The following is a 25,934-nucleotide window of genomic DNA, read 5'->3' as shown; positions in this document are numbered from 1 at the left end:
CCTTCAACAAACCCCCTCCCCATTCCCCCTCTCCCCCCTGCTGCCCTTAAGACGCACTCCAAACCCGCCAGTAACTTGATCTTTGCGGGGTACCGGGGGCTGCGCTACAATATCATGCTACTAGTCGACACACCCAAAAGCATATCATCCTCGCGGACTGATTTGATTTGATTTGATTTCATGCACCAGTCAAAGTGGGAAAAGCCTTCCGGTTGATTTTCGAGCTGCCCTTGCCTCCCCTCGTGTCCTTGTCTCCCATGCCTTTGTGCATACGGTGGTGCTGCATAAAGCTAGTCCAAGTTGTGCTATTTCTTGTATTTACAACATCTGGCCTAGACCTAAAGTGCCCATTACGCCCGTACCTGAGATGATCTCACGTTCTGTTGAGAAGCGCCAAGTGGCAGGGGTCGCAACCTGAGAAAAAACTGAGACCGATGGCTGTTAGTCGGGTTGGTGAAGCTCTTCCGCTGCATCCTCCACGGCGTCCACGATCGGGGATGACGACTCGGTGCTCCATTCTCTTTCGTCTTTGTCTCGCCTTGCATCCTGACCGGCCTTGGTCGCGCGCGCTCGCAAGAAGAAGTCAACTGTGCGAAGACCTCGCACATCTCCTGCTTTCATGGTCTCCATGCGCTGCCCGCTTTCCCTCTGCCGCTGAATCATCTCACGGACAGGCACCATTGCTGCTTCTCGGCAAGCCTCCTTGATATCGCTTCCTGACATTCCCGCCATCACTCTGGACAGATACTCCAAATCGAGATTTTCCTTGTCCAGCTTGGTATCTCGAAGTATGATCTTCAGGATCTTGAGGCGCTGAGAGGCGTTCGGCAGCGAGATGGGGAACTTTTTCGGCATCCGCCGCAGAATAGCATCGTCAATATCCTGGAGGCGATTGGTGGCCCCGAGGATCAGTATTCGCTGCGGCCGACCAGAAGTGTTGGCCGAAGCCAGTCCATCCCAATGCGTCATGAACTCGGCCTTGACCATGCCGCTTGCTTCATGTTCGCCACTATGTCGCGTACCCAGGACCGCATCGATTTCGTCGATAAAGACAATCACCGGCTCCAGCTTGCGAGCTAGAGAGAAGACTGCGTTGACCAGTTTGTTGGAATCGCCAAACCATTTGTTGGTAACGGTCGAAATATGCAGATTGATGAAGCATGCACCGCTTTCGTGCGCGAGCGCCTTGGCCAGCATGGTCTTGCCACAACCGGGAGGACCATATAGGAGGACACCGGAAGGGGCCGCCAGCAGAGAGGAAGACGTAGAGTACAGTTCTGGTAAGGTCAAAGGGTATATCACCGACTCTCTTAGATCCTCTATGATATCCGATAGACCCCCAATGTCGTCAAAGGACACAGATATATCCTCGGGAAACACCAGCTCTTGTAGAATGACTTCTTCATATTGAGACAGGCGTAAATTCTCTCTGGGCGGTCGGTCCGCACCTGGTTGTTGTTTCGCGAGTTGGTTCTGGTTGGGATCGTCTAGTCGTCGTAGTATTGCGGCAGACTGCAAGCGATTTTGCTCCTTCTGTTCCGCTTCGGGGTCGAGGTTCATCTGTGTGAGGACATATTTGATGATGTAGTAGCCCCCAAACATCTGCAGTTTTGTCAGACAATCGACGCTATAAGAACCCAACGTGTAGGCATACCAAAGGGACCGTAATGGCCAGTTCTTGCAGAACTCGATGCCACCAGGCACCGTCGCCTCTATCAGGAGACATCATCGAAGGTATTTGGGGACTGCAGAGGGTATGGCGGCGCGATACATTAGTTGCTGAATATGGACAACTTGTGAAAGCGAGGTTCCGACGACGATGAGGAGACCCCGTTGAGCGTCTTGTGATGAGGCTTGTCCGCCGAGTTGCCACATCGACTGTGGCTAGTGCGACTCCCGAGGCTAAGCCAAAATCAAAAGTGGCACCGCTTTGTTTACATCACCTTCCTGTTTAGATTCTACTTGGCCTCTTGAATGACGCCCTGCACTTCATCCTGGGGCTGACATTTACCGATTGCACATTGATATGAAGGGCATTGCAGATCTCCTCGACTCCGACATGGAGGAGGCGGTACCTTTTATCGACGAAAATTCGATTCTGTCCTCCGCCTCCGACGCAACCGATGCCACTACCACGAAAACGGCACAAGGGAAACGAGGCAAAAAAAGACAGCGCGTCACAATGCCAACGAAAGTAAAGTCGAAAGTACAGAAGGGTGCCCCATCAGAGACCAAAAAAGCCTCTTCTAGACAGACCGCCGGCGTGAAGCGCAAGGCGGTCGAGGATGCTTCAAACGACCAAGATTCCACTGGCAACCTCGATGAGTCGCTAAGAGATTCCGAAGCAGAGAAGCAACCAATCGCACCGAAAGCTAAAAGAGGAAAGCGCACGAATAACAAAGTAAAAGCAGCACCCGAGGCTGTGGAAGCCGTTGAGAACGAAGATCAGTTAATAGAGGTATCACCTGTGGCAGTGCGTTCAAAGCATGCCGCAGCCCGAACGAAGAAAGAAGCGCCAAAAGTCTCTGCCAAAGCCACCGCTCCCACAAAGTCGAAAGCGGCCTCACAACCTCAATGTGTTGTACTGGAACCGCAGCATGACGAGACGGAGGAGATAACCGAAGAGTTGGAAGTTGTCAGAGCACCGAAAGGGAGAGCAATTGCGAGAGATACATCCAGAACAAGGCAAGATCCGCCTTACCGAAGGCGAGCCGGGAGTGCTTCCGATACTGAACGGGGTGACCCTAACCTCCGGCGTAAGCTGGGAGACGTCACTCGCAAATTCGAGAATGTGGATTTGAAATACCGTAACCTCAAGGAAGTGGGCATCCACGAGGCAAACGCGAATATGGAAAAGCTACGCAAGCAATGTGATGCAACGATACAGGCGTCAGATGACCTGGTGGCATCGCTCAAGAAGGAGCTGGCTACGCAAGCGCCATTGGCGCACGAGGCGCGCAAGCTCCGCAAACAGATACAGAACCAGGAAGCAGAGATGGAACGGATGCGCGACGCGGCTTTGCAGCTTTCGACGTCTCTTGCTGATGCACAAAACGAGATCAAAGGCCTGCAAGCTAAGTTGGTGGCAGCACGAGCATCATCGGTTGACAACCCAAAACCTCCTAGCAGCGCGATGAAAAGTACTGCACAACGCCATTTCTCAGGAGAAGCTGCTCAGGCCACGCAGGTCGCACAAATGAAGGAGGAGCTGTACAGCGACCTTACGGGTCTCGTTATTCTCAACGTGAAAAAGACAGAAGAAGGTGATACGTACGAATGCATCCAGACTGGCCGTAATGGGAGTAAGTTTGACAAATCAATCCGCTACGTCCATGAGCTAACGAGTGATAAGCGTTACATTTCAGACTGTTTATCGACCAGGAAATTGCAAAGGGCACGAGTTTCGAGGAAACAGAGTACCTGTACACGCCGCTGCTGGATCGCGACCGAGACCACGAGATGATGAAATTAATGCCTAGCTATCTGACCGAGGACATTACTTTCGCCAGACACAATGCAGCCAAGTTCTATGGCAGGGTGGTGGACACTATCACCAAGAAAAGGGGGGACGAATGAACGAGTTGTACGATACGAAGTTATGCCCTCCTAACGTGGTTTTGGATCGCACCTTGATCCTGGAAATGGTTCAGGTGTTCTGTGGGCTGAAGAATATATTAGGTCAATTTGGAGAGTGGCGATCGTCTGCTACGGTGGCGATCAGTCTTCGGGTGTATCATGACACGGATTGGATATATGCCATAGTGCTTATTGCATTGTCTGAAAGACCATATTTTGCAGCGGTCATGAAGCTGGAGGAAAGCTGGAGGACCAAGGTGCACTCCTGAGGACGAGGCGGCGGAACGCGGTTTCTCCGCATCCCGCGTCCCGCATTGTGCGTATCGCTGTCGCCAGGCTGCGCTTACTCGTGCACTACCCCTCCATCTCCTCATCATCCTCCAGTCGCTCATGCTCCCTCGATTCACCCACGCTAGTTCTGCTGGGCCAATTGGTCATCCTTCAATGCGCTGCTATAAATGTCATCCATCACTCTTTTGAACTTGAAAGGCACCGAGACCTTCACCTGCGTCGGGGTGTGAGCCCGCTGTATTGTCGAGTGCCTGCTCATGTCAACCTGATACTGGTCCGGCTCGGGACCGCTATTGCTGGTCTTTCGACACCGACACAGAGCTACTCCCTTGCGACACCGCCATCTCCTCGCGTTCCCCCGGAGCCTCGATCCTGCCAGGATTGCTGCCACCGCTGCCTTCTATATATCGACTCATTCGATCGGATCCACTGTCCATTTGGTACCGGCAACGCCTTGAGCTTCAAGACGACTCGAGCACAATGCCTGTGGCATCTCTGCAGAAAGGCTCTCTATCCGCCAACGTGAGGGCTCTACCTCAAAGATCTAGTATCTACCGGACTTATCGAGTCAATGCCGTCCAAGTTCGAACACTCTGGTGGTGGGGCCGACAGACGGGCAACCCTTGGTCTCCCTCGGAGGATTTTGAAGAGCGCGTGAGAAGACATCACAAGATTATGAAGTCAAGATACTACAAAGTTCTCCGAAGAAGAGCATTGTGGGAGTCAGAAGATACGTATATTCGGCCGTGGCGTCACCATCGCCTCTGGTCAAGCCGATATTGCGATTACAAGCCATTGTCTTCCACGGGAGCCTCAAGTCAAGAAGCAAAAGACCCCAATAGTGAACAAGCCAATGAGGCTCAGACTATATACAAAGACTTCGATGCTTTCCGAGCCGCTGTCGACCGTGCTATTGCACGAGACCCATACGGAACTTTATTCGGAAGGCGGCTCCAAAGCCCTCCGTCTTCCAATAACTCGTCATGGACGTCTTTCTCTTGGTTTTCTGACCCGAAGGAGATCAAAAATGATCAAAGCGTTAAGGATCCAGACCCTCCTTCGACCGTGACTGCAAAAAACTCGACTGAAAGGTCAACCTCTCCCTCAGAGTCAGGCCCAGGCAGGCAAGCAATCAAGCAGTCGGCCATGGATATTAGTGAGGAAGAATATGAATACGACCCAATCTCTATGAGAAAGGTTCCCATAAAGAAGCAATCAGCTGAGCCTGCACCAAAGGAAGACCCTGAGCGAGAACATCAATCAGCAGTCCCAGATCCCGAAAAGCCATCTCAGCAGTCCAAGCCAGAAAATCCGCTGTCCGAAGATCAGTCACAGCAGCCATTCTTAAAAAATTTGTTTTTTCAAGAGCATGGAGTTGACATACCAGTCAAGACTTACAAGCCTCACAAAGTCTACGGCTACAACGCTTCGGAAAAGAAATCGACTGATGAATCCACCTCCCTCTCCGCCAAAAGCGAGGGCTTCGACAGCTCGAGAAAACAAGAACTCCGGCATTTGATGGCACGGGCGAAGGGTAACAATATAGACACCACTGCCCTGTTCACAGAAATTACCGCACAGTCAGAGTTGGAGACCACCGCTGGCGAAACCCCTGCTCCAAGGAAGACTCGAGAATTGCCTGAGCCAGATGACACTCTGCCGCTATTCTCAGGCACCACCTACGAGGCAAAGGCCCGCAGGGAAGCAGACACCAACGCATCAGATTGGCTGGTTAAAGAAGGGTTTCGGCAACAGACTGGAGAGTCGGTAAATGCCACAGATGCGCAGGACTCTTCGATTGACGAGCCAATCAGGGCAATCAGGAATAGGCTGGAGCCGGCCCTCGACAGAGTGAAGGCACGGGCTGTTCACGATCAAAAAGGCAAGTTGACCAGGCTGCAAACTGCGATCGATCGAGAGATCTCTGCATCTATGCGGCCTGCTCGTTCTCCAGAGAAAGAGGCACGGGCGGAAGCTGCAGTGATGGCTTCAAAAGAGGAGAAAGCGGACACCGAAGTCTCGAAAATGACATCAAGAGCAAAACTCGAAACGGATTTCGAAGCACGACAACAAGAGGCCGCAAACGAAGGCATCGCCTCGCCTAGGACCCTGGAGCTCGAAACTCCCACCAACAAATTGACTAAAACCCTCAACAATGTCTGGGAGCACATCCGGGAATACCCCAATGGAATCGTTGCCAAAACGATGAAATCCATGACGAATTTCAACGAGAACTACAAGAAGTATATTCGGCCGGATGCGGTGAAGGGGCTGACCGACAAGCTCGTCTTCAAAGACGAATCGTTGCGCAATACTCCGTCCATCTACAAGTCCAGCCCCAAACCCCAAAAACTGGCGCCTTTTACTCCTTCGCACAATGTCCTCGCCGATGAAAAAGAAGGCATGCAACGGACAGCTGACTTGCGTGAGGTAACGGAGAATATGAAGAAGGACGCAGAAGTGGAAAAGGTCCAGATGTCGCGATTGGCTGCAGATATACAAGCTGTCTACGAGAGCGAGTATGGGCCCATTAATCCCGAACACAGGCAGCGAGCACAACGTTCTCCAGAGGCCGAAGCTGTGTCTTCCACCACCACTTCTGAGCGAACCCCGGCCGGGCCCCACCCACTCTCTACTGCAAGCGTCCGACCCGGAGTCACCACAAATCCAGTGATTGATAATCATATTAGCAAGTTCGAGCCCAACTTTGCCAAGCTCGTGGACGAAGCAAAGCAGATCCGTGCCGAGCTTCGAGATGTTGACATCAAGGCTCAGGAGTTGGACGGATCGCGACAGGCTGCAAGTCAAGCAGATATTAAAGGTCAAATCGAAGAGGCGAAGCCACCTCTTCACAAGTTGAGCGACGTCATGCAAGGCGCGAAGGAGGTGAGAAGGGAATTACACGAAGCTCAGAACACGATAAGACGGATTGAAAGTGGAAGACCAGCCATCGCTTGGAGTGCTCCTCAATTGTCTGGCTCCGACTTTGGCAAGAAGAGGATTGACCTTAAAGCGCAGAAAGGTCTCGACGCCCCCAAAGCCACCTATGAGAGCGTTGCTGAAAAGGATACAAACACCGAGAGTGGAGTGAAGATAGTTGCGCCGACTCGAAGTGAGAAGGAGCTGAAGACGGTTCCCGAACCAATCCACACACCATCAGGATCACCTGTTTGGAATGATGAGCAACCCCCGCCAATCGAGAGCATGAAAGTGAGAAAGTTCGATTCACCCTATCTTGTTCTCACGTACGACAAGGCGACTGAGAAGGTCAACTTCTCTCCAATGAATCAACCCACTACTGAAATACCCAAGTCTAACAATGTGATTGGTATTCTGGGACGACTGAGAAATGCACCAGAATTTCTTAAGCATTTCCAAACCATGCAAAGAGCAGGATATTCTTTGTACAATGGAACCGAGAACATGTTAATTTTCCAGAAGAAGCAAGCAGAACACGTCACAGGTTCAACTGTGCCCAAGGCTGAAACAGAAGCACAATCGTCGACGGACGGAACAATGTCGACGACTGGAGCCAATGTTACTCCTCAGCTACCAGGTCAGCAGGCAGCTACGGTCTTGGATGAATTGCCCGCCGAGTTGAACCCGCTCCCTGGCCCAGCAGCTCCCACAGCCCCTCCATCTCGTCCGTTCGGAAATCAGCCAAAAGTGAGAAGACAGGAGAAGGTCTTCTCTGGAACAATTCGTCCAAATGCTTCGTCCTCAGCGCCGTCCCAAGCACCGGACGAGAAGCCGTCGGCATCGAATTTTGACAAGGCCAATGCTGATACACAGAGCGAGGGTCTATGGATGCGGTTCACGCGCGCAGTGAAATACACACTGTTGACTCTCACGGCGCTGAGTCTCTGTGCTTATACTATCGGTTTTGTCGCAGAAGGGCTGAGTGCTCACGCCCAGCAGCAAAAAGGGATCGATGACGGAGAAGCGCAAGGACCGAGAAAGCGAATAGTCATGACGGGTCAGCGGCCGGGGATCTTTAGCACCGAAAGTTCTCGATGAGGCATGTTGCAGATGTGAGGCTCGTCCAGTTTGAAATGCCGGCGGATACGAAAATTAATGTGGATGGGAAGCACTCGTTTAATGTTTTGCGTCTCTTTCGGTGCGAGGCGCAGGCGGCACTGCAGGACGATTACCACTATGATGTATATACCAAGTCCGCTCTTCCTCTTAGTTTCTTGTCTTTATAGCGACTCTGCTCCAAATCCCATATTCTCGGTTGTTGCTCGGCAACGAGATATATATTCGACGTTCGTATGACCCCCGACACCCTGATTGCCGCTATCCTTCTTCTTCTGGTTCTGGTATGAAATCTACCTTCCTTTTTGGGCCGCATGTTTGGCCCAATCAATGGTGCAATTCTGGTGGAGTCGAGTTCTGAAAATACCTTACCACCTCCATCGTCCCTCTTCTAGAGCGCTTGCTTCAATCGGTCCGTCCAACCGTCCCATAGTGCCTAGCAGACTCCTTGCATAGACGGCACAGAAACGGAAAGGACGAGAACTCAGGGAAATCTCCAGCTTTCGAGCCCACAACAGATTCAAGAAACGAAAAGCATCCAGAACCCACGACGCAATCGGTCGACACAGCTATTCAGATATCAAAGGAGCTGCGTCTGATATGGCTTCCAAGACGACTTCTGCTCCAAGTCAACCTGACACGCGCAGAACGGTGCTGATAACGGGCTGCTCGGCGCATGGTCTGGGTCACGCATTGGCGATTGCGTTCCACAAAGCCGGACTGCGCGTCTTCGCCACGGCGCGCAACCCGGACAAGATGGCCGGGCTGCAGGCGCAGGGGATCGAGTGCCTCAAGCTGGACGTGTTGGACGAGGAGAGTATCAAGCTGTGCGCCGGAACCGTCAGGGGCTTGACGAGGCGAGACGGCGAGGCCGAGGGGAGACTGGACTGTCTCGTCAACAATGCCGGGGGAGGTATGTTTCTCTTTCTTTCTGCTTTCTACTCTGATTGCTTCTTTCTGGCCAGGTTGCTTTTGTGCTCTCGGGGCTGTTTCTCTAGCAGCTGGAGCTGTCGAAAGACTGGAGTGTGGACGGTCTCCTGCGAGAGACTGACCTACTAGACGACCCTCGCGTGGCTCTTTGACTTGATGGAACGCTGCCTACCCTCAGACACCTGTTGTGCAAGGACTAACTCTCTATTGCTGTGTGAAGGGTACAACATGCCCGTGGCCGACATCTCAATCCCCGAGGCGAAAGCGCTGTTCGATTTGAACGTCTGGTCCTGCATCGCCGTCACGCAGGCATTCCTCCCGCTATTAATCAACGCCGCCAAACCCATTACCACCACCGCCACCAGATCCAAAACCCGCGCGCACCCCCCGAGCCTGATCCTGAACAACACGTCCGTCTCGTCGGTCGAGCCGACGCCGCACAACAGCGCCTACCACGCCAGCAAGGCTGCGAGCGCCATGTTCTCGACGCACATGCGCCTCGAGCTGCAGCCCTTCAACGTGCACGTGGTCGACCTCAAGACGGGCTGCGTGCACTCGCGCTTCCACGCCAACCACCAGGGCGGCCGCGCCAGCCTACCCGAGGGCAGCATCTACGCGCCCGTGCGCGAGCAGACCGAGGGCGCCATGCGCAACGCCTTCCCCGTCCGCGAGGACCCCGACAAGTGGGCCGCCGACGTCGTGCGCGATATCCTCACGCCCTGGGACAGGGCCGCCGCCACCTCCCCTTTCAGAAGCGGTGGCCTGCCGTTGGAGATCTGGAGGGGCACGGGCGCCTGGAGCACCTGGTTCTACAACTGCACGTTCTGGCCCGTCGGCTGGTGGGATGAGTGGTGGAGAAAGGCCGTGGGGCTGGATCTGTTGAGGGAGAAGGTAAGGAAGAGTTATGGCGCTTAGTGTGGGAAGGAAACGTATGGGCGGAAGCGAAGGGTGCATCTAGAGTGAAGTAACTCCAGCGGGAAAGAAGGAAAGCTTCCTTCATTGTAAGGCGAAATCTTCGCCTTGATGGCCTCGCAAACGGTTCATATCCGCAAATGAAGTCCGCAACCCACATCCGCTGATGTGTCCAGCCCTGCCCGAGGCTCTTCGATGGCGTGCCCAGTCCATGCGCCCAACATATCCACATAAGCACTCTGAGTACATCGTTAGGATCCTGGCCTCCACAAGACGCAATACCGGATATCGAGAAGTAAAATAAAGCCATGTCCCACTTTTTGTCTAGCTCTCGCAAGAGTACCTTGTGCCGAAATGTAAAGAATTATGACAGACAACCGACCCCGAAAGAACCCTCAACGCCGTAACCAAGTCATTGCAGGTGTGGAAAGGTTCTTATAATCCTTCGATCTTCGTCATGAATCTCTTCCTCATATTCGAATTGACGACGCCGCCAACTCCAAAGGCGGGCTGTGTGGTGAATAACAAGTTAGCTGCCGATCTCAACGTCGTCCCTAGAAATGGCGGAGTGGATGAAAAGTAAATATGCAGAACTTACAATGATCCTCCCCATCCGCGCCAGAGCACTGACACCCCAATCCCGCACCACCCGAGAATATCGCTCGCCGAAACCTAGCCGGCCCTGTCTATTGTACAGATCCAAGCCGAGCAGATGAATCGGGGTGGATATTACCTGGATGGCGGCCGGCGCCATGAACTGGGCAGTATTCACCCTCCCGGACTCCGTGGAGAGAATGCGAGAAAACCGCGACCTGATCTCGGGGGGCAGGTTCGCGAGTCGTGGTGCGATCATGGACGGCAAGTTGAAGGACGCGAAGATGGTCAGACTATCCCGCATGGCAAAGAGGGCGTAAGAGAGCTTGGGGACGGCGGCTGCCGGGGAAGAGGACGGGCCACCAAACATCCTCGCAAAGCAGGAATCTTTGTACACACACACGCTCATGTTCACCGAGGAGGTCGCGATGAATTTGGTCGCGCCCGAAGAAACCGTGGACGCCGGCTTTGCCGTGACGGTCGAATGAAACGTGTCGACGGTGTTGGCTGTCGTGTAGGTCGAGAAATACAGGGCGAAGATCAGCAGGAACGGCCGGGAGAAGACGAACGCATGCGGACGGGTGATGGCGGGGTGCAAGGAGCGCACGAGGCAAGACGAGAAGGACGCGCCATTCGCAGCTTTCTCAACTATGGATCTGGTCGTCGCTGTCAGTGGCACCTACTTTCAATGTCGGTCTGGACAGAACCATGGCAAGACGTCGGACGAGCAGAGACCTCCGAACCGAGGCTTGGGATTAAACAGCAACAGTGCCGACTGGCTCGCTCTTGGACGCCATCGACAAGCATGAGAGCTCCCAGAGTGTACATACCGGTCTATGACAGTTATGATGGGAGCGATCAACGCCGAAGCACTTGCAGCAGAGGTGATATCTGCGCCCAGTCGCAATCCCAAATTCATTGTGTTCCATTGCATGGGGTTCTTCTGCTCTACCGACACGTTCCTCACCGAAGGGAGGTGAATCTGAGGCTTGGGGAAGCAGACAGGCTTCGAGGAGACAGGCAGCGTCTGTGAAAGCTCCTCGTTGGGTTTGGACTCGAGGAGAGGTTGGTGCGGGCGAGGCATCGTGATCGCGGAGGCTCCTGCGCGCCGTGCATTGAAGCCGTCACGGTGAGTTGTGGACGGCTGCGACTCGCTTCAGATGCAGACGGGATAGATCCCGCAGGGTCGTCTGGACATTTTTCAGATCGTCTTCGCCTGGCTGACCGTGTTGCTGAGCAAGATCGTCGTCGACTGGGAATTTCAATTACGCGCAGCGGATGGACTGGAATTGAGTCACTCTGCCTTCGGGTCATTGTTCACCGATCCGACATTGGCCCGGTTCCATCAGGCCTGAGCCTTGCCATGCTACTGCATGTGGTAGCGAATCCCAGTCAGTACCTAGTAGAAGAATGTAGGAATTGAACGCCACTGTCAGGCTGAGTAGAAATATATTTCCCGCCAGATATGCGGGCTAGACTTCGCACCCGTTTGACCTCCTCGTCAGCCGGCTTGTAGACGATCCATAGTGCTTTCGCAACAACCCTCGGCAGCTTCATGCCATACGAGGGTGGACAAATCGAGTGGAAATAGTTTATATCCAAGGCAAAGTCGAGTGTGTACAAGGGCCTTTTATGACCAGAGAACTCCTCCCAATGAATCTGGGGTGCGCCTTCATAAGTCCTTCTTTTCCTTGAGGATCTTTGCTTCAGCTTGCAAGGCTTCCTTTCTACCTGTACTGTGTCTGTTGCCGACTGCGTTTTCTCCGCCAATGGACCGGAACGCTTGGTAGAAGGTCCACTCGACAGCCTCCTCCACAGGTTTGTCAAAGAGATATGGCAATGCCGGAACCACTGCGAGGCCGAGCTGTAATCTTGTCAGTGTCTAGTAATAAGTCTCTGAACGTTTCACTCACTCCAATCGGGGCCCAGGTTCTTATGGCAGGATTTGCTGCACTCTTAAGTGCTTTCCCAGAATACTTCACGATCGAGTGAATCGTAAACGCCGGTAATCCCATCGACGCCAGACTCTGGAAAACGGCTCGCTGAGCCATCACGGCCCGATAGTCTTCAATCGCAGGGATGTGGACAGGATGTTGCGGTGTATCAGCATCGACCTTGCCCATGGGTTCCTTCGGTTTTTCGTCGGAGTCCTCTTCTGCTTGAGGATGTAGCAGCTTCTGATTCCTCTTATATGCCTTCCACCCCTCATGCCCAACGTCACCCAGCACATATGCCCATGAGACCGCGTACGCGCTTCTAACGAGTATGGGGTGCGCGACTGGACGGAAGGACTCGCCAATGTCTGAGGTGTACGCAACATATCGATGGGCGCTCAACATGATGGTGCGCAGCCGGTTTGCATATGCGGCGTATCGCATGCTCGTTTCGGTCGTGTCGGGCCCTTCTCCTTCGTAAAAGCTATCCATCCAGTCATCTTGCTTGTCGACCAGCTTTTGGAGGTCCTTGTTCAACTGCTCGCGTGGGAAGGCAGAGTTCGGGCGGTCTCCCTCTTTGCCGGCCATGGTGGGAATGGGGATGGAATGGAAAACTCAACAGGCACGTTTGCAGTTGCCTGTCGCCCAAGACAGCCGGCTCACATTTAAAAGGATATGGGACGGAGGCAAAAAGGCCTCAGAACCGCGTTGTGTCTGTCCGGTTGACCAGTGCCTGCAGCTTCCGGAGCCTCCAAGCTTCTCGCCCAGACCAGGCGGCGAGGCTCCGTGGCTCCTCAGGTAAGAAACTGCGGAGGTCTTCGGTTTACCTCGCCGTAGTCCGTTAGTGTGTCCGGCGGGTCATTCAATGAAAGCTCCAGCAGCTCAGACGCAAAATCTCGGTCCGCAGTCGACTTGCTTCATCTTTTTGCAACCAGCACCGTCCCCGCAACATCTCGAATTGATATCTTCGCAAAACCTCCGAATCGTCAAGATGGTTGCCATGTACAATGTCGCAGGCCGCCAGGTCGGATCACACTGGGTATGTGACCGTGATCGATTCTACTTTGTCATAGTCAAATCCGCGTTGAGGGACGCCTTCCTTTGACCGCACCGACTGACCATATGTAGCTGGCTATTGCTACCCTCAGCACTGCATTTGGCCTTCCCTGGCTGCTGACGAGAGGTGGTGGAGCCAAGAAATCGACAACACCCCCGATCAACGCCTCAAGCAAGGACGAAGAGAAGTTCATTCAGTAAGGAGCTCACCCGGTTATTCGCGCCTGAAGCGTCGTCCCTAACCCCTTGGCAGGGAATTTTTACAACAGGTGGAGCAAGAAGACAAAGGGAACAAGATCTCAGGCAAAGAGGCGCATTAGAGAGGAGTACAGCAACATGAGAGAATACGGTTCGGACGAACCTACGCATTGTACATAAGCTAGACGGATCGAAAACCACCGCACCAGACTTGAAGCTCTGTGGACAGAGGAGGTTCCCGCAGTCCTTGTGTCGCAATATCTTTTATGGTCTCAGCTGGAACACTTCCCCATCCTCCGTCGGTCGTCCCATCTTGACTTCGGCAAAGCCTTGCTTCAAGTCCATGACAATGGAAAACAAAGTCTGGCTGGTGCTCTTCTCGCCTACAGCTCGGTTGATAGCGGTGGGATAGTTTCTCTCATCCTTCAAAATCTCCTTCAGGTTTTGCATGGTCGGTTTGCCGATGTCCTTCATCAGCTGTTGGATCCGGTCTAGTCTGAAGGGGGAGTCATTGACGAACATATCCCCTTCTACCTTGTGCTTCTTGACCAGATGATTTGAGTGAGTACAGGATCCACGCAATGCGCCATCTGTGTCCATGGGCAATTCCACAATGTCAAGTGCTGTGCATTCAAATCCAACACCCCCAGTCGTACCATCAGCGATGGTGATGTGACACGCCGAAGCCAATCCCGCTTTACGAAGGGCGGCTGCTGCTGCCTCCTTAGACGTGCTATTGAGTACCGTCCTCAGCGCAAGATGGCAAGGAAGCTTGTCAAAAGACACGCCAGGTGCCTGGATGGCGTTCAGCGTGACGCCGACACCCGCGGAATTCATGCCAATCTTGCCAATGATTCCGCCTTCGCTCATCATATGGATTCTGGGCTTGCCAGGTTGCTCGATTGAGAGACAGACGATGTTAGGGGTTTGGTCAAAGTTCCAGTCCCAATTCTGCGCGAGAAAACTCGCATCTGGCGTCTTCCAGGCCAGCGCGGTGCAGCCGTCGCTCAGCATGCCAAAGGCAATCTCGGTGCGGACGTTCAGCGCGACGATTGATTCGAGATCGAGGCCTGCGCCATCGGCAACACCTTGCATTTCCTCGACATACTCCGGGTACGAATTTTGCAACCATGGAAGGGACTTTCGTGCCACATCCTGCACTTGCGGCCACGACAGCTTCGCCCTCTCCTTGAAGAAAGCGGAATAGAAGGCCATGCTCCCGTGAACCTCGGTTTTGGCTGCCTCGCCATGCTGACGACCAATCTGAAGGTGCTGTCAGCAGTGGATCTGCACGAGCCTGACAACGTGATCTCACCTCGTATGGCGTTCCTGAACACTTGATATGCTTCATCTTGAGGCGAATACGGCGATTTCTTGGGCTTCCAGCGGGGAAAAAGAGATGGAGACTGCGACCAAGCAAGACAGAACCAGGAGATCAATGCCATATTATTCATTGCCTTTGGCCTCGGACCCCGCAAGATGCGGAGTTGCGCGTGAAGCGCGGGCGATATCTGTTGTACATGGTGTTACTGGGATGTGATAGCGTTTCACGGCCATCTAGACAGTTGTAGATAGCAGTACGGGTGGTAGAAGCCCACGATGATTCGAGCATGACCTTCTCTGTGTCTTGACGCCCTGCCGCTTCATCGACAGGCCCAACCTGGAAGGAGAGTTCTGTGGCTGAAGTTGACTTGATACTGGACGGGGACGATCTCGCCAACGTTCCCCGCCGGCGCTGCCCTTCATTCGTCCCCCATTGCGCGATTCTCCAAACCCTCCCTCAACTCTTCAGAACGCAGTCCGTTGTCGCAACCGTCGCTCTCCACCTCTTGCGTCCTCAAAGCATCCCTCACCCAAAATCGCGTCAATTGCACCCCGCAGGCGCAGGGCATTTTTCTGTACGCGCGTCAAAGCCGGATGCGGGCCCCTTTCCCTCTCGCGCTGCGCATTGGCACCGACATCGTCGCCACGAACCGGATCTCGTCCTTGGTCCAACCAGACATCCGCCGCCTGGTCCGACTCGCCAATCGCTTCCTCCTCCCTCAGGAGCTCGAGGATCTCAGGCGCCGCTTCCCGCACTGGCAAGATGCAGATCGCCAGGACCAGCTCGCGAGGAGACAGCTGGCCGCCTGGATTGCCGGCCGCTGGGCGTCCAAGGAGGCAGCCAAAAAGGCCTGGAACGCTTCATTACTCAGCTTTCGAGATCTGAGGGTCGGAATTGAATCCGACGGCGCTGTGCATGTCGTCTGCGACACCCGTCTGACAACCCCGACCACTTCGGACCATTCCATCCCCTCCACTTCCACCTCCACCACCCCCAGCGAGGTGACCGAGCAGACGGCTCAACTCAGCATCAGCCACGACGGGGACTACGCCATCGCGACCGTTCTCGCGACACCATTACATCCAGATATATCGGCCGAGCTTGGGCGCAGGAAGGCCGAGGCCGAAGCAAAGGTTAAAAGGCCCAGTGGCCCTCGTGGGGGGTGACTCATTCTCACGAGCAGCGAATAGCCCCCAACTGACCATTATAAACCCAAGAATTCCCAACCATCGTCTTTGATTGGAAGTAGACAGACACACATCTGTGAGCGCGGGACGAAACCATGGCCACGACGACGACACAGGGCGGATACTCGTTCGCGCACGAGCACGATCCGCGGTGGACGGCCGTCGACCAGTATACCAACGGGCATCTGCTGGGTCCGTCCCGGAACCCGTACCACGCGGCGCTGGAGTTCGCCCAGTCCAATTCCCGCGCCAAGGGTCTCCCCGACATCGCCGTCTTCCCGGCACAAGGGAAGCTGCTGTCGCTGCAGATCCAAATCACCGGCGCCAAAAACATCCTGGAAGTCGGCACGCTGGGGGGCTACTCGGCCATCTGGATGGCCGCCGGGGCCGGGGCGGACGGCCGAGTGACCACGGTCGAAGTCAACCCGGAGACCAAGAAGGTGGCCGAGGAGAACATTGCCCACGCCGGGCTGAGCGACCGAGTCACCGTCCTGCTCGGCCCGGGCGTCGAGGTCCTCCCGGCGCTGCTCAAGGAAGTCCAAGCCGGGAAGCGCCCGCCCTTTGACTTCGTCTTCATCGACGCCGACAAGGAGAACAACCTGGCCTACTTTGAGTGGGCCCTGCAGATGACCAAGCGCGGGACCTGCATCTACGTCGACAACGTGGTCAGGCGTGGCCTGTTGGCCGACGAGGCCGCCAAGGATGACCCGCGCGTCGCCGGGTCGAGGAGGCTCATTGAAGCCGTGGGCAAAGATGACAGAGTCGACGCGGTCGTCCTGCAGACCGTGGCGGAAAAGAACTATGACGGGTTCATGATGGCCGTGGTCAAATAGACCGCGAGGAGGGAAAGGAATGGTATCCGCCGGGCGCCCTCTTTAGTCACCGTCATTCTGGCTTCGGTTGCCGCGGACTTCGCTCTCGACACTTCTAATACACAGCCTTTATTGGGGAGTTTGGCAGCCCAGTAATCATCGGGCTCTACCTTGAATAGTTGACGTGGTAGTATATCTTCAATCGGATCTTGGGTTTGTGGGAAGCCATTGACTGGTCAAAAAGAGATCTTATTATTCAATGCTCACTTCCACCAGGATGAATCGCATGACGCAATCCCCGATATGCTCACTTGCCCACATGTATCAGATCACGTCCATTGTCCGTTGTCCATCGTCATTGTCCATCCCGCACCCCCCTTTCACCGACCAGTCCCCGACCGTCGACATTGCTGACCGACCGACTCGCAAGCCATTTCAGCCCTCCTTGTCCAAGTCCGTCACCGTGCCCGGCTTGTGCGCGACCTTCTTGCGATTCTGGTCCGTGAAGACGACCGCGGGCGCGCGGCCGGCCCCTTTGACGCCCTGCAGCGCCTCGCCGGCCTGCTCGTCGCTCGTGATGATCTGCTCGACCTAACGCACCGTCCCACACAAGATTAGTTCTCCCGTATCAACAGGCTGTTGTTGTTGTTGTTGTTTGTTGTTGTTTTTTTGGGGGGGGGGGGGGGTTCTGGTTGGAACAGGCATCTCGGCACGGGGCGGAGAGTCTGGCCACGTACCTGTCCCTCGTGCTTGCCGCCTCGATACTGCGTGTGGATGGATGGTTATTAGTGTTGCTTCTCGTACCAAGTTGACTTGATCGCGTTAGACGCGTCGGGACTTACGGGCGTGCTGACCGTGTCGCCCTCCTCGATTGGCGCCCCTCCCTTTGATTTGATATCAGACATGGTTGACGGTGGTGACGATGGGTGCAATGTCTTGGTTCTACGCCGCTCTATACTGGCACGTCTTTGTATGTGGTGTACTCAACTCTCGTAGTGTTGACGATGCCACGGAGAACTTGTAGACCTGCAGCATGTCGTCAAGAATTTAGAATACCAGGTACCTGCCTAGGTAGTCACTCAGTGTCACTATAGGTAGTGTAATACCTTTGTCGTCACCCTTTGGTAATAGGTAAGAGATCATCGCGTCATCATTGGTCGGGGCTAGTATTCCGTGAAGCAACGACTTCCTTTCTTAGGTTCCCGGTAGGTGCCATCACTGCGATACTAGGTAATTTGTCTGTCGATTCTGCTCCAATGCCGGGAGTATCAACGACCAGTTCAAGCCTGGTTTGGGATTGGTGTATAAGGGAGGACAAGACGTACCTCGTGGACGCGGAGGCTGGCATGGGATCGTGTTGGTTATGTCTCTATAAATACATATCTATACATTGGCTTGCGTAAAGGGCGATGCCTCGCCTGCAGTGCCAGATGGCGTCGATCGCAGTAGAGGTTCCCAGGTTTCTGCATTGTACTACTTCTCAGTTGTCCCTTGATATTCAGACGAACTCCACCGACGCGGGGAGAACTATAGATCGCCACGGAATTGAATGAGCCCTTTCAGCTGGAGCTTTCAGAATTCTTCCGCCTCTCACCCAGCTGGTGAACTCAACTCTGTTGTGACCATAGCCCACAGTCGAGGTAAGACAAGGGCCAGAAGTATACCTAGATCGGTCGTCAGAAGTTGATCGCTACTACCACAGGATAGTGAGGGACAAATACTTGCCCAATACGAATAAAAGGACTTGGTGTGCCTCGTTGGCCACTGTTGCCAACAGTTCCCGTCGCTGCACATTCCGATCGAGCAATTGCAGAATTGCTTCCCCGTTGTCGAATGCCCAGAATTCAAGAATTTGTCGAAGCGAAACCTCTTCACCCTCTTCAACTGGGAGTGGACATTGGTGCTTCGGCCTGTAATGTCGGAAAAACATCACCTCTATAGTCTTGCATCGCTCTCTTGCAAGGGTCACCCTGAAAACGAAATCTGGCTCATCAGCCCAGTCATCAGTTGGAGGTCTTGGAAGCAGCAAAATCCACAAATGAGGGTCTGCATCATGTTCCAGAAACTTTTCAACTAATTCGCCAACGTCCTTTTTCTCTTTATTGGACCAAGGATCGAACACGATCACAGTAAAAAGGATGAAATGTTGCCAGAAACTCAATTCCCCTTCAAAGTTGCTATTCCCAGCGTGAGTGTGTATGACAGTGTTGGGGGAAAGACCTCGGATCAGAAGGAGCTCTAGAAGCTTCAGCTGCTTGTGATGGTTTTCGGAAAAACAGAGCCCAGATTCAGCGTAGCAGACAATGGCGCCTTTGTTCGAAGTATGTTCGATAATGGCTGGGTCGCGCTCTATCTTCCAGATGACATATTCGCACGCTCCATAGAATGCTGAAACATAGAGAGGAGATGCGAGGAAATTCTCAGGGCTTTTGGATTTAATCGATCCATTAACGATGCCTGCCCCAGGGCAAGCCTCGCTCCAGGCAGTTGCAATCCATGGGAAATCCTTCATTTGCGTCTCCAAGTCCGTCCCACTGTGGTGACTCACTATGGAACTTAGAGCCTCTTGGAAATGATACGGCTCTTGGTCAACGTTGCTTTGGTGCCGCATCTTAAGCAGGTTATAGACGACCAAACTTAAGAACCTAGGGGAAATCTTTCCCCTTTCGCACCTCAACTCCGCAAGGGAGAGTTGAGAAACTGCATCTTCCGTGCTAAAGCCATCAAGAATGCACCTCATCTCGTCTTTGACAGGCTGACTTTCAAGGAATTCCAAAATGGAGCGATGTGTGATTGTGATGATCGTCTCGTCTTGTTTCAGTCCCAGAGGCGGCTGGGGGTCCCAAGGCATTCTTTTACGCGCAGGATCTTGTTTCACTTCGAGGAGCCGCCTGCAGTCCCGATACAGTCTTTTGCGTGCAAGATCTTCTCGACTTCTCCTAGTATCGTCATCCATATTCGAGAACGGGAAGGACTCTTCCATGGCGAATGCCGGTTCCTTTTCATATTCTCCTAGAAAAGAATACGCCAGTAACGACATGTTGATTTTGTAATGTCTCAGCTTCAGAACCATTGCAAAGGTGCGATGAGCTCTCTTGCGACCTGAAATGCTAATCGACTTGAGAAGACATTCAAAGAGTTCGTGTAACTCGCGGGGAAGTCGGTCGAGCTCTTGTTCGACATCAGATAGATCATAGCCTTCGTCCAACTGATCCCGAATTGACTTGACCACCAAAGCCACCCAGAGGAAGATTCCATCCGCTCGTTCAGTTATCTTTTCGACCAAGTCTTCACCTTTTTCGTCGGCTCCGAGCGGCAATTTATCTCGCACATAACGTTGAATATCTTCTCTCGTGAGGTCTTGAAGGCGAAATCTTCTTTTGGTAGAGAAGGCATCCATGAAGACTAGGTCCTCTCTGCTTGAAACACAGATTTTGACGGCGTCTGGGGCTGCGTCAGACCAACTTTTGAGCAACCTGATGAGATCTCCATAACCGTCCTCATGAGTCTTCTCAAATTCATCCAGACCATCAATAAAGAAGCAGAAACAGTGTTCCTTGTACAAGTCCCGATGTGTGATAAGGTTGGAGATTGCTGCTCGGATCTGCAGTTTGCTGAGATCGAGCCTCATATCCACCTGCCAGGATAACGACTCCAACTGAGCCCAGAGACCGGGCAACGTGTCGGGGATGAGTTCAGGGCAGGCACGCAGCGTCTCATAGAGGAGGGATCGAACAAGGCCAGTCAAAGACTTTTGTTCTTTTGTTGTAGCTCCCCTCCAGAAGAAAAACTTTGCACGTATCAGTTTTCGGCCACCTTCGAGAACTGTTAGTTTTAGTTGTTGAAGAATCGATATGAATATATATTGCCCTCGCGGCTTGCGACTTACCCGCCCAGCGCTGTAGTTCAGTTTCTGTGCGATCATGGTTACACAGAAACTTCATCAATGTGCTTTTCCCGGACCCTAGTTTCCCGCATATGTGAAAGATGTCTCTTCCGGCTGACAACCAATGCACAAATGACTCCTGGCTGGGTCCGTCACAGTCCGGGTTGTTATCTTGGGTGGTGTCTCCAAAAATCCACTCGAAGGTTTTGCTGTGTTCTTCGGACACTTCTTCGAATCTTGTTTCCATGTCACTGTAGGCGAGGTTCTTTAAAACAACCTGCTGTTTGATTCTCTGGAGAGCTTCGTCTGAGATCTGCAAGAGCTTCTGGACTTGGTCTTGAGCTTCCGGGCTCAAGGACGTAACCCTGGTTCCACAGCGAAGTTGCTCAACATCCTTTTGAAGAAATGTAAGTTTCTCAGCGTGACCTTCCGTAGAGGTTGTCAGTTTGTTCAATTCGGCCTTGGTCTCGGCACTGTCAATTAGTTATCTTCTGCACCGATCAAGGTGTAAAGGGAGCAACCTGGTCAAATAGTTTAGTTGGAATTCAAGGTGATTCCGACAACTCTCCAGTCTTTCTTCCAGTTCCGATCGCTCTCTCTTATATTTTTGATTCTTCAGTGCTGCCCAGACAGCCTGGAGAGTTGAGTTGGGATCTTTTGCCTTGATCTTCTGAAGCAGATCGAGAATCTGTTGTGCCAGAATCTTGCATTCGTTGGCCACGCGGCGGAGAGCCTTCTCATCCTCACTCTGCTGCGAGTGGCCCGGAGCATTGAGCTTTGAGATCAGATCTCTCGTTTGGCCCACAACAACCTCTAGGCTCCGGTTGCGCTCAGTCGCGCCAGACATGGAGCCATAGACTTCCCGCGCGCCCTGGATGATTTCGGCGCTGAAATCAACGAACTGCACTATGGCCGACGCCAGACCGATCGCGGAAAGCGGATCAAGCATCGTTTCCGAAAATATTTGCTGTTCACGAAGCAAAAGCGTTTGATCAGAAATCGAGAGAAGGCTGCTGGGACGTCAAAAGATAGTAGGCAAGCTGAGGTGCAGCTCCCATTCCCACCAACAAGGATGCTGATAGCTTAGAATTACGCTGGACCAGTAGTAGTTCGAGCCTGACTAGTTCTAGGCGCAGCTTGCACAGCCCAGTATGCGCCTCGCAAGTGCGAGAAACCAAAGAACGCTGTTGGCTGGAAAAGCATGGCCTAGAACGTGACACCATAGGCGCTGCGTTTGCCCGAATCTGCTTACATCGGCAAGCCACAGTGCAGGCTGATCGGAAAGGTCCATTTTGTCTGGGGTCTCCATCACGAGCTTGTCAACATCTGAGCGCTTTGCGAGGCGTACAGCGGCTGCAATGGGGACTGCAATCAGGTGGGCAGAGAAGGGCTTCGAGGTATGGAGGAGTGCTGAAGAGAGGAGACTCGAGGGGATGGTGGTGCATGACGCCGGTGACCGCAAGATTGCTGGGAATGTCGCGACGCCACAGGTCGTCTGCCCGTCTTGAGGCTGTAGCTGCCATCTTCACTCAACAAAGAATGAGCTGCACTGACCTTCAGGCAAAGATCAGATACGTTGAGTAGGTAGCCTCCAGAATCAAGCCCACGAAGCTTTTGATGGTCGAAGACTCGGAGCTACAGGGCGAGACGGCCGCCTGTTCCCTGGTTTGGAGACTAAGCCTATTTTGAAGTAAGAGGGATGCCTTGACCTCGCTCTGTTCCTTCCCCTTGATATCAACTCAACTGTTGGAACCCAGCAACTACAGCAACTATCTTGGGGCCATCATTGAACATTCAGATTGAAAGCTATCTCTCGGTCAGAGCACAGTCCAAGCTCACTTCAACGGAGTCGGCGCACGCCTTTCTGCTCGGCTCTAATACGGACTGTCGATTGCTGGGCCTGGGACCGAGTAGGAGGGAGATACACCCAGCAGTCCTTATATCAGCCGAGTCACAGTCGACCATCTGTGTACATTCCCGGCTCGATCGGCCTGGGACTCTCCAGCCCACGGGCATTGCACATGGACGTTCGGTGAACCTTTCACTCCAAACATGAGGGCAATACGGGAACCCCCGAAACGATGAAAAATGCTACCAAAAGCAACGCCCCAGCACAGCAAGGTTCTAACCAACTATGGCAGTTATTTTCATGTAATTATGTGCCGGAGACGCCCTTGGAACCGATGCCAGGATCACGCACACCGCAGAGATGCGCCGACGATCACGAAATCCACAGTTCCTAGATGATACGAGATCGCCCCCGACTAAGCCAAAGCCGGAGCAATAACCCATGGAAAACGACCCTGGGCCGGGCGACTCGTGGTGTTGCAGATGGACAAAAACGTGGCTAGGGATCACGGCGGCAGAACATTTACGAGTCTGCAACACCAAACCACCGCTATCTTCTACTACTAAACTACCCCTACCTCTGTCAGACTCGATGGCTAAGCGAGGCTACTCACGTCCCCTGCGTGATCTCCTGAACGCGCATGGACTATGACAGTGGATGGGTGGTAAACGACACAGGACTGCACACGGTTACTCTATGCCCACCTCAGCTTCGTCTGTGACTGCTGCTAGGGGAAAATTGATAGATCGTGCGGAGTATACTCTGGTTTGACGAGTTTCTATTGACTATGTTTTATGTTTTATATCTTTTCTTTGTACGTAGAAAGCCGGGGATTGGCCAGGAACTCGCGCGGTTCATGGTGCGGTTCGGTCCCCATTGTGGGCAGGGCCAATGGCCAGTCTGGCCGCTGCGGCAGCGCCGTCGCCGCCGAGTTCGAGCGGTGGACGCGGTCCTCGACGTCGGCGAAGGGGTCTGAAGGAGTCCCCTCGGGGACGGTGTAGTGGTTGTTGTAGTTGTAGTCGTGGTAGTCCCCGCGCTTGTACACGCGCATGGGGATCATCTTCTTCCCGTCCTGGCTGGCGCGCAGCTCGAAATGCTTCGTCCCGGTCTCGTCGTTGTCCGCCAGGAACCAGCTCTGCCGGGACTCCATCCTTTCGTCGGCGGGTTCTTCCCAGTGGCCTCCTCGGCCCCTTTCGATGTCGGCTGAGAGGTCTACGCTGACGTCGCCCTTGGTTCCCCCCGTGGCGAATGTGCCTGTCCCTCCTCCTGAGCCCTTTCCCGACATTGGCTCTGCCCCGGCCCGTTGGCTGCTATTGTTGTTGCCGTATTCCGCGCGTCTTCTAGAGCCCCGCGCGAAGCTGTTGATCGACTCCACAAAGAAGTGTCGGAAGAACGGCTTCAAGCTCGGGGCGCTGGCTGCGAAGAGCGCCAGGTACAGCTCCAGGACCGCCCAGATCCAGGTCAGCCACAGTTCCCACGTGAAGTCGTAGTCGACGTTCAACAGGTTGTACATCAGGACCGTCCGGACCAGCCCGGCGGCGACTGCCATGAACCCCAGCGCAAATAGGGCGTACAACGCGATCTTCTGGCGACGAGGCAGTTCGAGATAGTACACCAAGATCAGTGGCAGCAGGGTGCTGTAGAAGTCCCCAGCCACACTGAACGCCGAGGACGCGGGGAGCGCCGCACTCTCGGAGCCGCAGTGGAAGTGGTGCGTCGCGGCCCAGACCGGGTTGAAGCTGTCCCAATACGCGTGGAGGGGGTTGCAGAGCAGCAGCAGCGTCAGGCCGAAGGAGAGAAAGTACAAGATGTTGTAAATGATGCCGACCCAGGTCGCGATCAGGAAGGCCCGGCTGAACTTGACGCTCAGGCGGCGGTAGAACAACAGCACCGAGATCTTGATCAAGGTGATCCCGATCACATAACACCACAGGCTGGCCCAGATGTTGGCACGCCCGCCGACGAAGCTGTCGGGCGGGATGTCCCACACGTGCCGGCCGTTGTAGTAGTCTTTATTGCCGATGATGACCAGCACAGTCAAGGCCGTCAGAAACCCCAGGGCGACGACCACCAGGAGATCGTCCAAGCCCGGCGCCTTGGTGATGAACAGTCGCGAGTACACTCGGGCCGTGCATGTGATGATGCCAATGGCGGCGAATATGATACACATGTACACCAGGCCCGGCCCTCTGGTGTCGGGATTGACATAGTTCGGTTTGGGCCAAGAAGCGATGACCGAAGGAGGTGCTATTAGGACGAGTGCTCAGTACGCGCGCCCGTTGTCGTCGTGTCAGAGTGTACTCACGGTGCAATGTGTCGACCATTTTGAACCTGATCGCGACGCAGCTCGTCTATTTATGTTTGGACAAGCGAGAGTCTTGGGCGCTGGACGCTAGGAGCAAGAGAGCATGTCCCCCGTCTTGGATGTGTGCGACAACGATGCAGAAAAAGTCGCCGTGATCTGTAGCGCTATGAAACATTCATAACTCGTTGTAGAAGATGCTTCGCAAGGGCTCAATGTACCTGTACACTGGACACTGCTGGGAACGACGTTTCGAAGCTGGATCACCAGGAAGCAGCAGCGTCAAGGGGGGCCGATTATTGTACAAAACGGCAGGGGCGAGAAACGAAAAGGCGAAATGTCCTCGCAGAGAAACGACGTATGAAAAGAGTGTCGCCGGGCTTATGGAGAAGAGAGCTTGTGGAGGATTTGCGCAGGATTTTGGGCAGGAGGCTGGCGCAGGGGCTCCACCAGGACACCGATGAAGATGGAGATGGAGGAACGCCTCCTCCTGCTTCCCTGTAGCGTTTCTTGCGCGACAGCAGATCCTTTTACAACGGCTTCTTGCGACAGCAAGGCTTGATACAAGCCTGCCCCGGTACCGAGCAGTTGGTCGCCGTCTAGTTCGAACGCAGGCAGTTTGGACCAGGCGCTGGTGGCTCCCAGGTGGCGTCCGGGAGATCAGACGCGGTCGCCATTCCCACGGCTAGAAGGCTGGTGAGGCCTGAAGCTAACAGGGAGCAGCGAATCAGAACCAGGCCCAAGAGTGGCTCCTGGTCCCTTGGACCTGCATGATTGTTGATATGGATATCAGAGAGAACAGGGATATGGTGTGCGGGGAAGAAAACATCTGCTGTTGATCACCACTGACTAGTCCGCCGACTAACCAAAGTCAGGAGTTAGCATGCAATATGGAGTCATAGGAACGCCGTATTACAGAGCCTGCTCCTCGAGGATCCAACTCTGAAACAAACGGGCTCGACTCTCGACCTTGCAAATCCGGCCTAGTAAACGTTGTTGCAAATCTCTCTGGGAATATTCCGTGGGGACTGTCGAAAGTGACCAACAG

General features: G+C 53.9%; 11 protein-coding genes across 12 annotated transcripts; 5 read left to right on the top strand and 6 right to left on the bottom strand.

The window, feature by feature from the left end:
- Nucleotides 1-52: 52 nt before the first annotated feature.
- Nucleotides 53-1,825, bottom strand: PV07_04334 (uncharacterized protein). Its single transcript, XM_016391128.1, has 2 exons — nucleotides 1,655-1,825; nucleotides 53-1,602 (listed from the first exon to the last, which is right to left on the bottom strand). Exons 1-2 carry the CDS (start codon nucleotides 1,727-1,729, stop codon nucleotides 442-444), a joined length of 1,236 nt encoding a protein of 411 aa, XP_016253030.1. The 5' UTR covers nucleotides 1,730-1,825; the 3' UTR covers nucleotides 53-441.
- A 154-nt stretch (nucleotides 1,826-1,979) lies between these two features.
- Nucleotides 1,980-3,881, top strand: PV07_04333 (uncharacterized protein). Its single transcript, XM_016391127.1, has 2 exons — nucleotides 1,980-3,302; nucleotides 3,353-3,881. Exons 1-2 carry the CDS (start codon nucleotides 2,027-2,029, stop codon nucleotides 3,574-3,576), a joined length of 1,500 nt encoding a protein of 499 aa, XP_016253029.1. The 5' UTR covers nucleotides 1,980-2,026; the 3' UTR covers nucleotides 3,577-3,881.
- PV07_04332 (uncharacterized protein) lies at nucleotides 3,875-8,130 on the top strand. The gene has a single exon (XM_016391126.1). It carries the CDS (start codon nucleotides 4,348-4,350, stop codon nucleotides 7,882-7,884), a length of 3,537 nt encoding a protein of 1,178 aa, XP_016253028.1. The 5' UTR covers nucleotides 3,875-4,347; the 3' UTR covers nucleotides 7,885-8,130.
- A 160-nt stretch (nucleotides 8,131-8,290) lies between these two features.
- PV07_04331 (uncharacterized protein) lies at nucleotides 8,291-9,895 on the top strand. Its single transcript, XM_016391125.1, has 2 exons — nucleotides 8,291-8,815; nucleotides 9,053-9,895. The coding sequence occupies exons 1-2, from the start codon at nucleotides 8,503-8,505 to the stop codon at nucleotides 9,745-9,747; spliced, it is 1,008 nt and encodes a 335-aa protein (XP_016253027.1). The 5' UTR covers nucleotides 8,291-8,502; the 3' UTR covers nucleotides 9,748-9,895.
- PV07_04330 (uncharacterized protein) lies at nucleotides 9,737-11,739 on the bottom strand. The gene is made up of 3 exons (XM_016391124.1): nucleotides 11,169-11,739; nucleotides 10,343-10,994; nucleotides 9,737-10,254 (listed from the first exon to the last, which is right to left on the bottom strand). The coding sequence occupies exons 1-3, from the start codon at nucleotides 11,420-11,422 to the stop codon at nucleotides 10,180-10,182; spliced, it is 981 nt and encodes a 326-aa protein (XP_016253026.1). The 5' UTR covers nucleotides 11,423-11,739; the 3' UTR covers nucleotides 9,737-10,179.
- On the bottom strand, nucleotides 11,731-13,022 carry PV07_04329 (uncharacterized protein). The gene is made up of 2 exons (XM_016391123.1): nucleotides 12,252-13,022; nucleotides 11,731-12,202 (listed from the first exon to the last, which is right to left on the bottom strand). Exons 1-2 carry the CDS (start codon nucleotides 12,858-12,860, stop codon nucleotides 12,011-12,013), a joined length of 801 nt encoding a protein of 266 aa, XP_016253025.1. The 5' UTR covers nucleotides 12,861-13,022; the 3' UTR covers nucleotides 11,731-12,010.
- A 659-nt stretch (nucleotides 13,023-13,681) lies between these two features.
- On the bottom strand, nucleotides 13,682-14,926 carry PV07_04328 (uncharacterized protein). Its single transcript, XM_016391122.1, has 2 exons — nucleotides 14,842-14,926; nucleotides 13,682-14,789 (listed from the first exon to the last, which is right to left on the bottom strand). The coding sequence occupies exons 1-2, from the start codon at nucleotides 14,875-14,877 to the stop codon at nucleotides 13,791-13,793; spliced, it is 1,035 nt and encodes a 344-aa protein (XP_016253024.1). The 5' UTR covers nucleotides 14,878-14,926; the 3' UTR covers nucleotides 13,682-13,790.
- A 517-nt stretch (nucleotides 14,927-15,443) lies between these two features.
- PV07_04327 (uncharacterized protein) lies at nucleotides 15,444-16,016 on the top strand (the record flags this gene model as incomplete). Its single annotated transcript, XM_016391121.1, has 1 exon — nucleotides 15,444-16,016. One exon carries the CDS (start codon nucleotides 15,444-15,446, stop codon nucleotides 16,014-16,016), a length of 573 nt encoding a protein of 190 aa, XP_016253023.1.
- A 116-nt stretch (nucleotides 16,017-16,132) lies between these two features.
- Nucleotides 16,133-16,870, top strand: PV07_04326 (uncharacterized protein; the record flags this gene model as incomplete). Its single annotated transcript, XM_016391120.1, has 1 exon — nucleotides 16,133-16,870. One exon carries the CDS (start codon nucleotides 16,133-16,135, stop codon nucleotides 16,868-16,870), a length of 738 nt encoding a protein of 245 aa, XP_016253022.1.
- A 1,519-nt stretch (nucleotides 16,871-18,389) lies between these two features.
- On the bottom strand, nucleotides 18,390-21,826 carry PV07_04325. 2 transcript variants are annotated; one of them, XM_016391118.1, is made up of 4 exons: nucleotides 21,257-21,826; nucleotides 20,739-21,208; nucleotides 18,575-20,665; nucleotides 18,390-18,513 (listed from the first exon to the last, which is right to left on the bottom strand). In XM_016391118.1, exons 1-4 carry the CDS (start codon nucleotides 21,682-21,684, stop codon nucleotides 18,440-18,442), a joined length of 3,063 nt encoding a protein of 1,020 aa, XP_016253020.1. In that variant the 5' UTR covers nucleotides 21,685-21,826; the 3' UTR covers nucleotides 18,390-18,439. The 2 variants fall into 2 exon arrangements, with proteins under 2 accessions (XP_016253020.1, XP_016253021.1); XM_016391119.1 differs by having other exon boundaries at nucleotides 20,739-21,826.
- A 1,519-nt stretch (nucleotides 21,827-23,345) lies between these two features.
- On the bottom strand, nucleotides 23,346-25,413 carry PV07_04324 (uncharacterized protein). Its single transcript, XM_016391117.1, has 2 exons — nucleotides 24,890-25,413; nucleotides 23,346-24,831 (listed from the first exon to the last, which is right to left on the bottom strand). The coding sequence occupies exons 1-2, from the start codon at nucleotides 24,906-24,908 to the stop codon at nucleotides 23,384-23,386; spliced, it is 1,467 nt and encodes a 488-aa protein (XP_016253019.1). The 5' UTR covers nucleotides 24,909-25,413; the 3' UTR covers nucleotides 23,346-23,383.
- Nucleotides 25,414-25,934: the final 521 nt, after the last annotated feature.

This window comes from Cladophialophora immunda (genome assembly GCF_000835495.1).
Source record: "Cladophialophora immunda strain CBS 83496 unplaced genomic scaffold supercont1.2, whole genome shotgun sequence".
NCBI classification, from domain to species: domain Eukaryota; kingdom Fungi; phylum Ascomycota; class Eurotiomycetes; order Chaetothyriales; family Herpotrichiellaceae; genus Cladophialophora; species Cladophialophora immunda.
The sequence above is the reverse complement of the archived record's forward strand: the minus strand, read 5'-3'. Positions and strand labels throughout refer to the sequence as shown.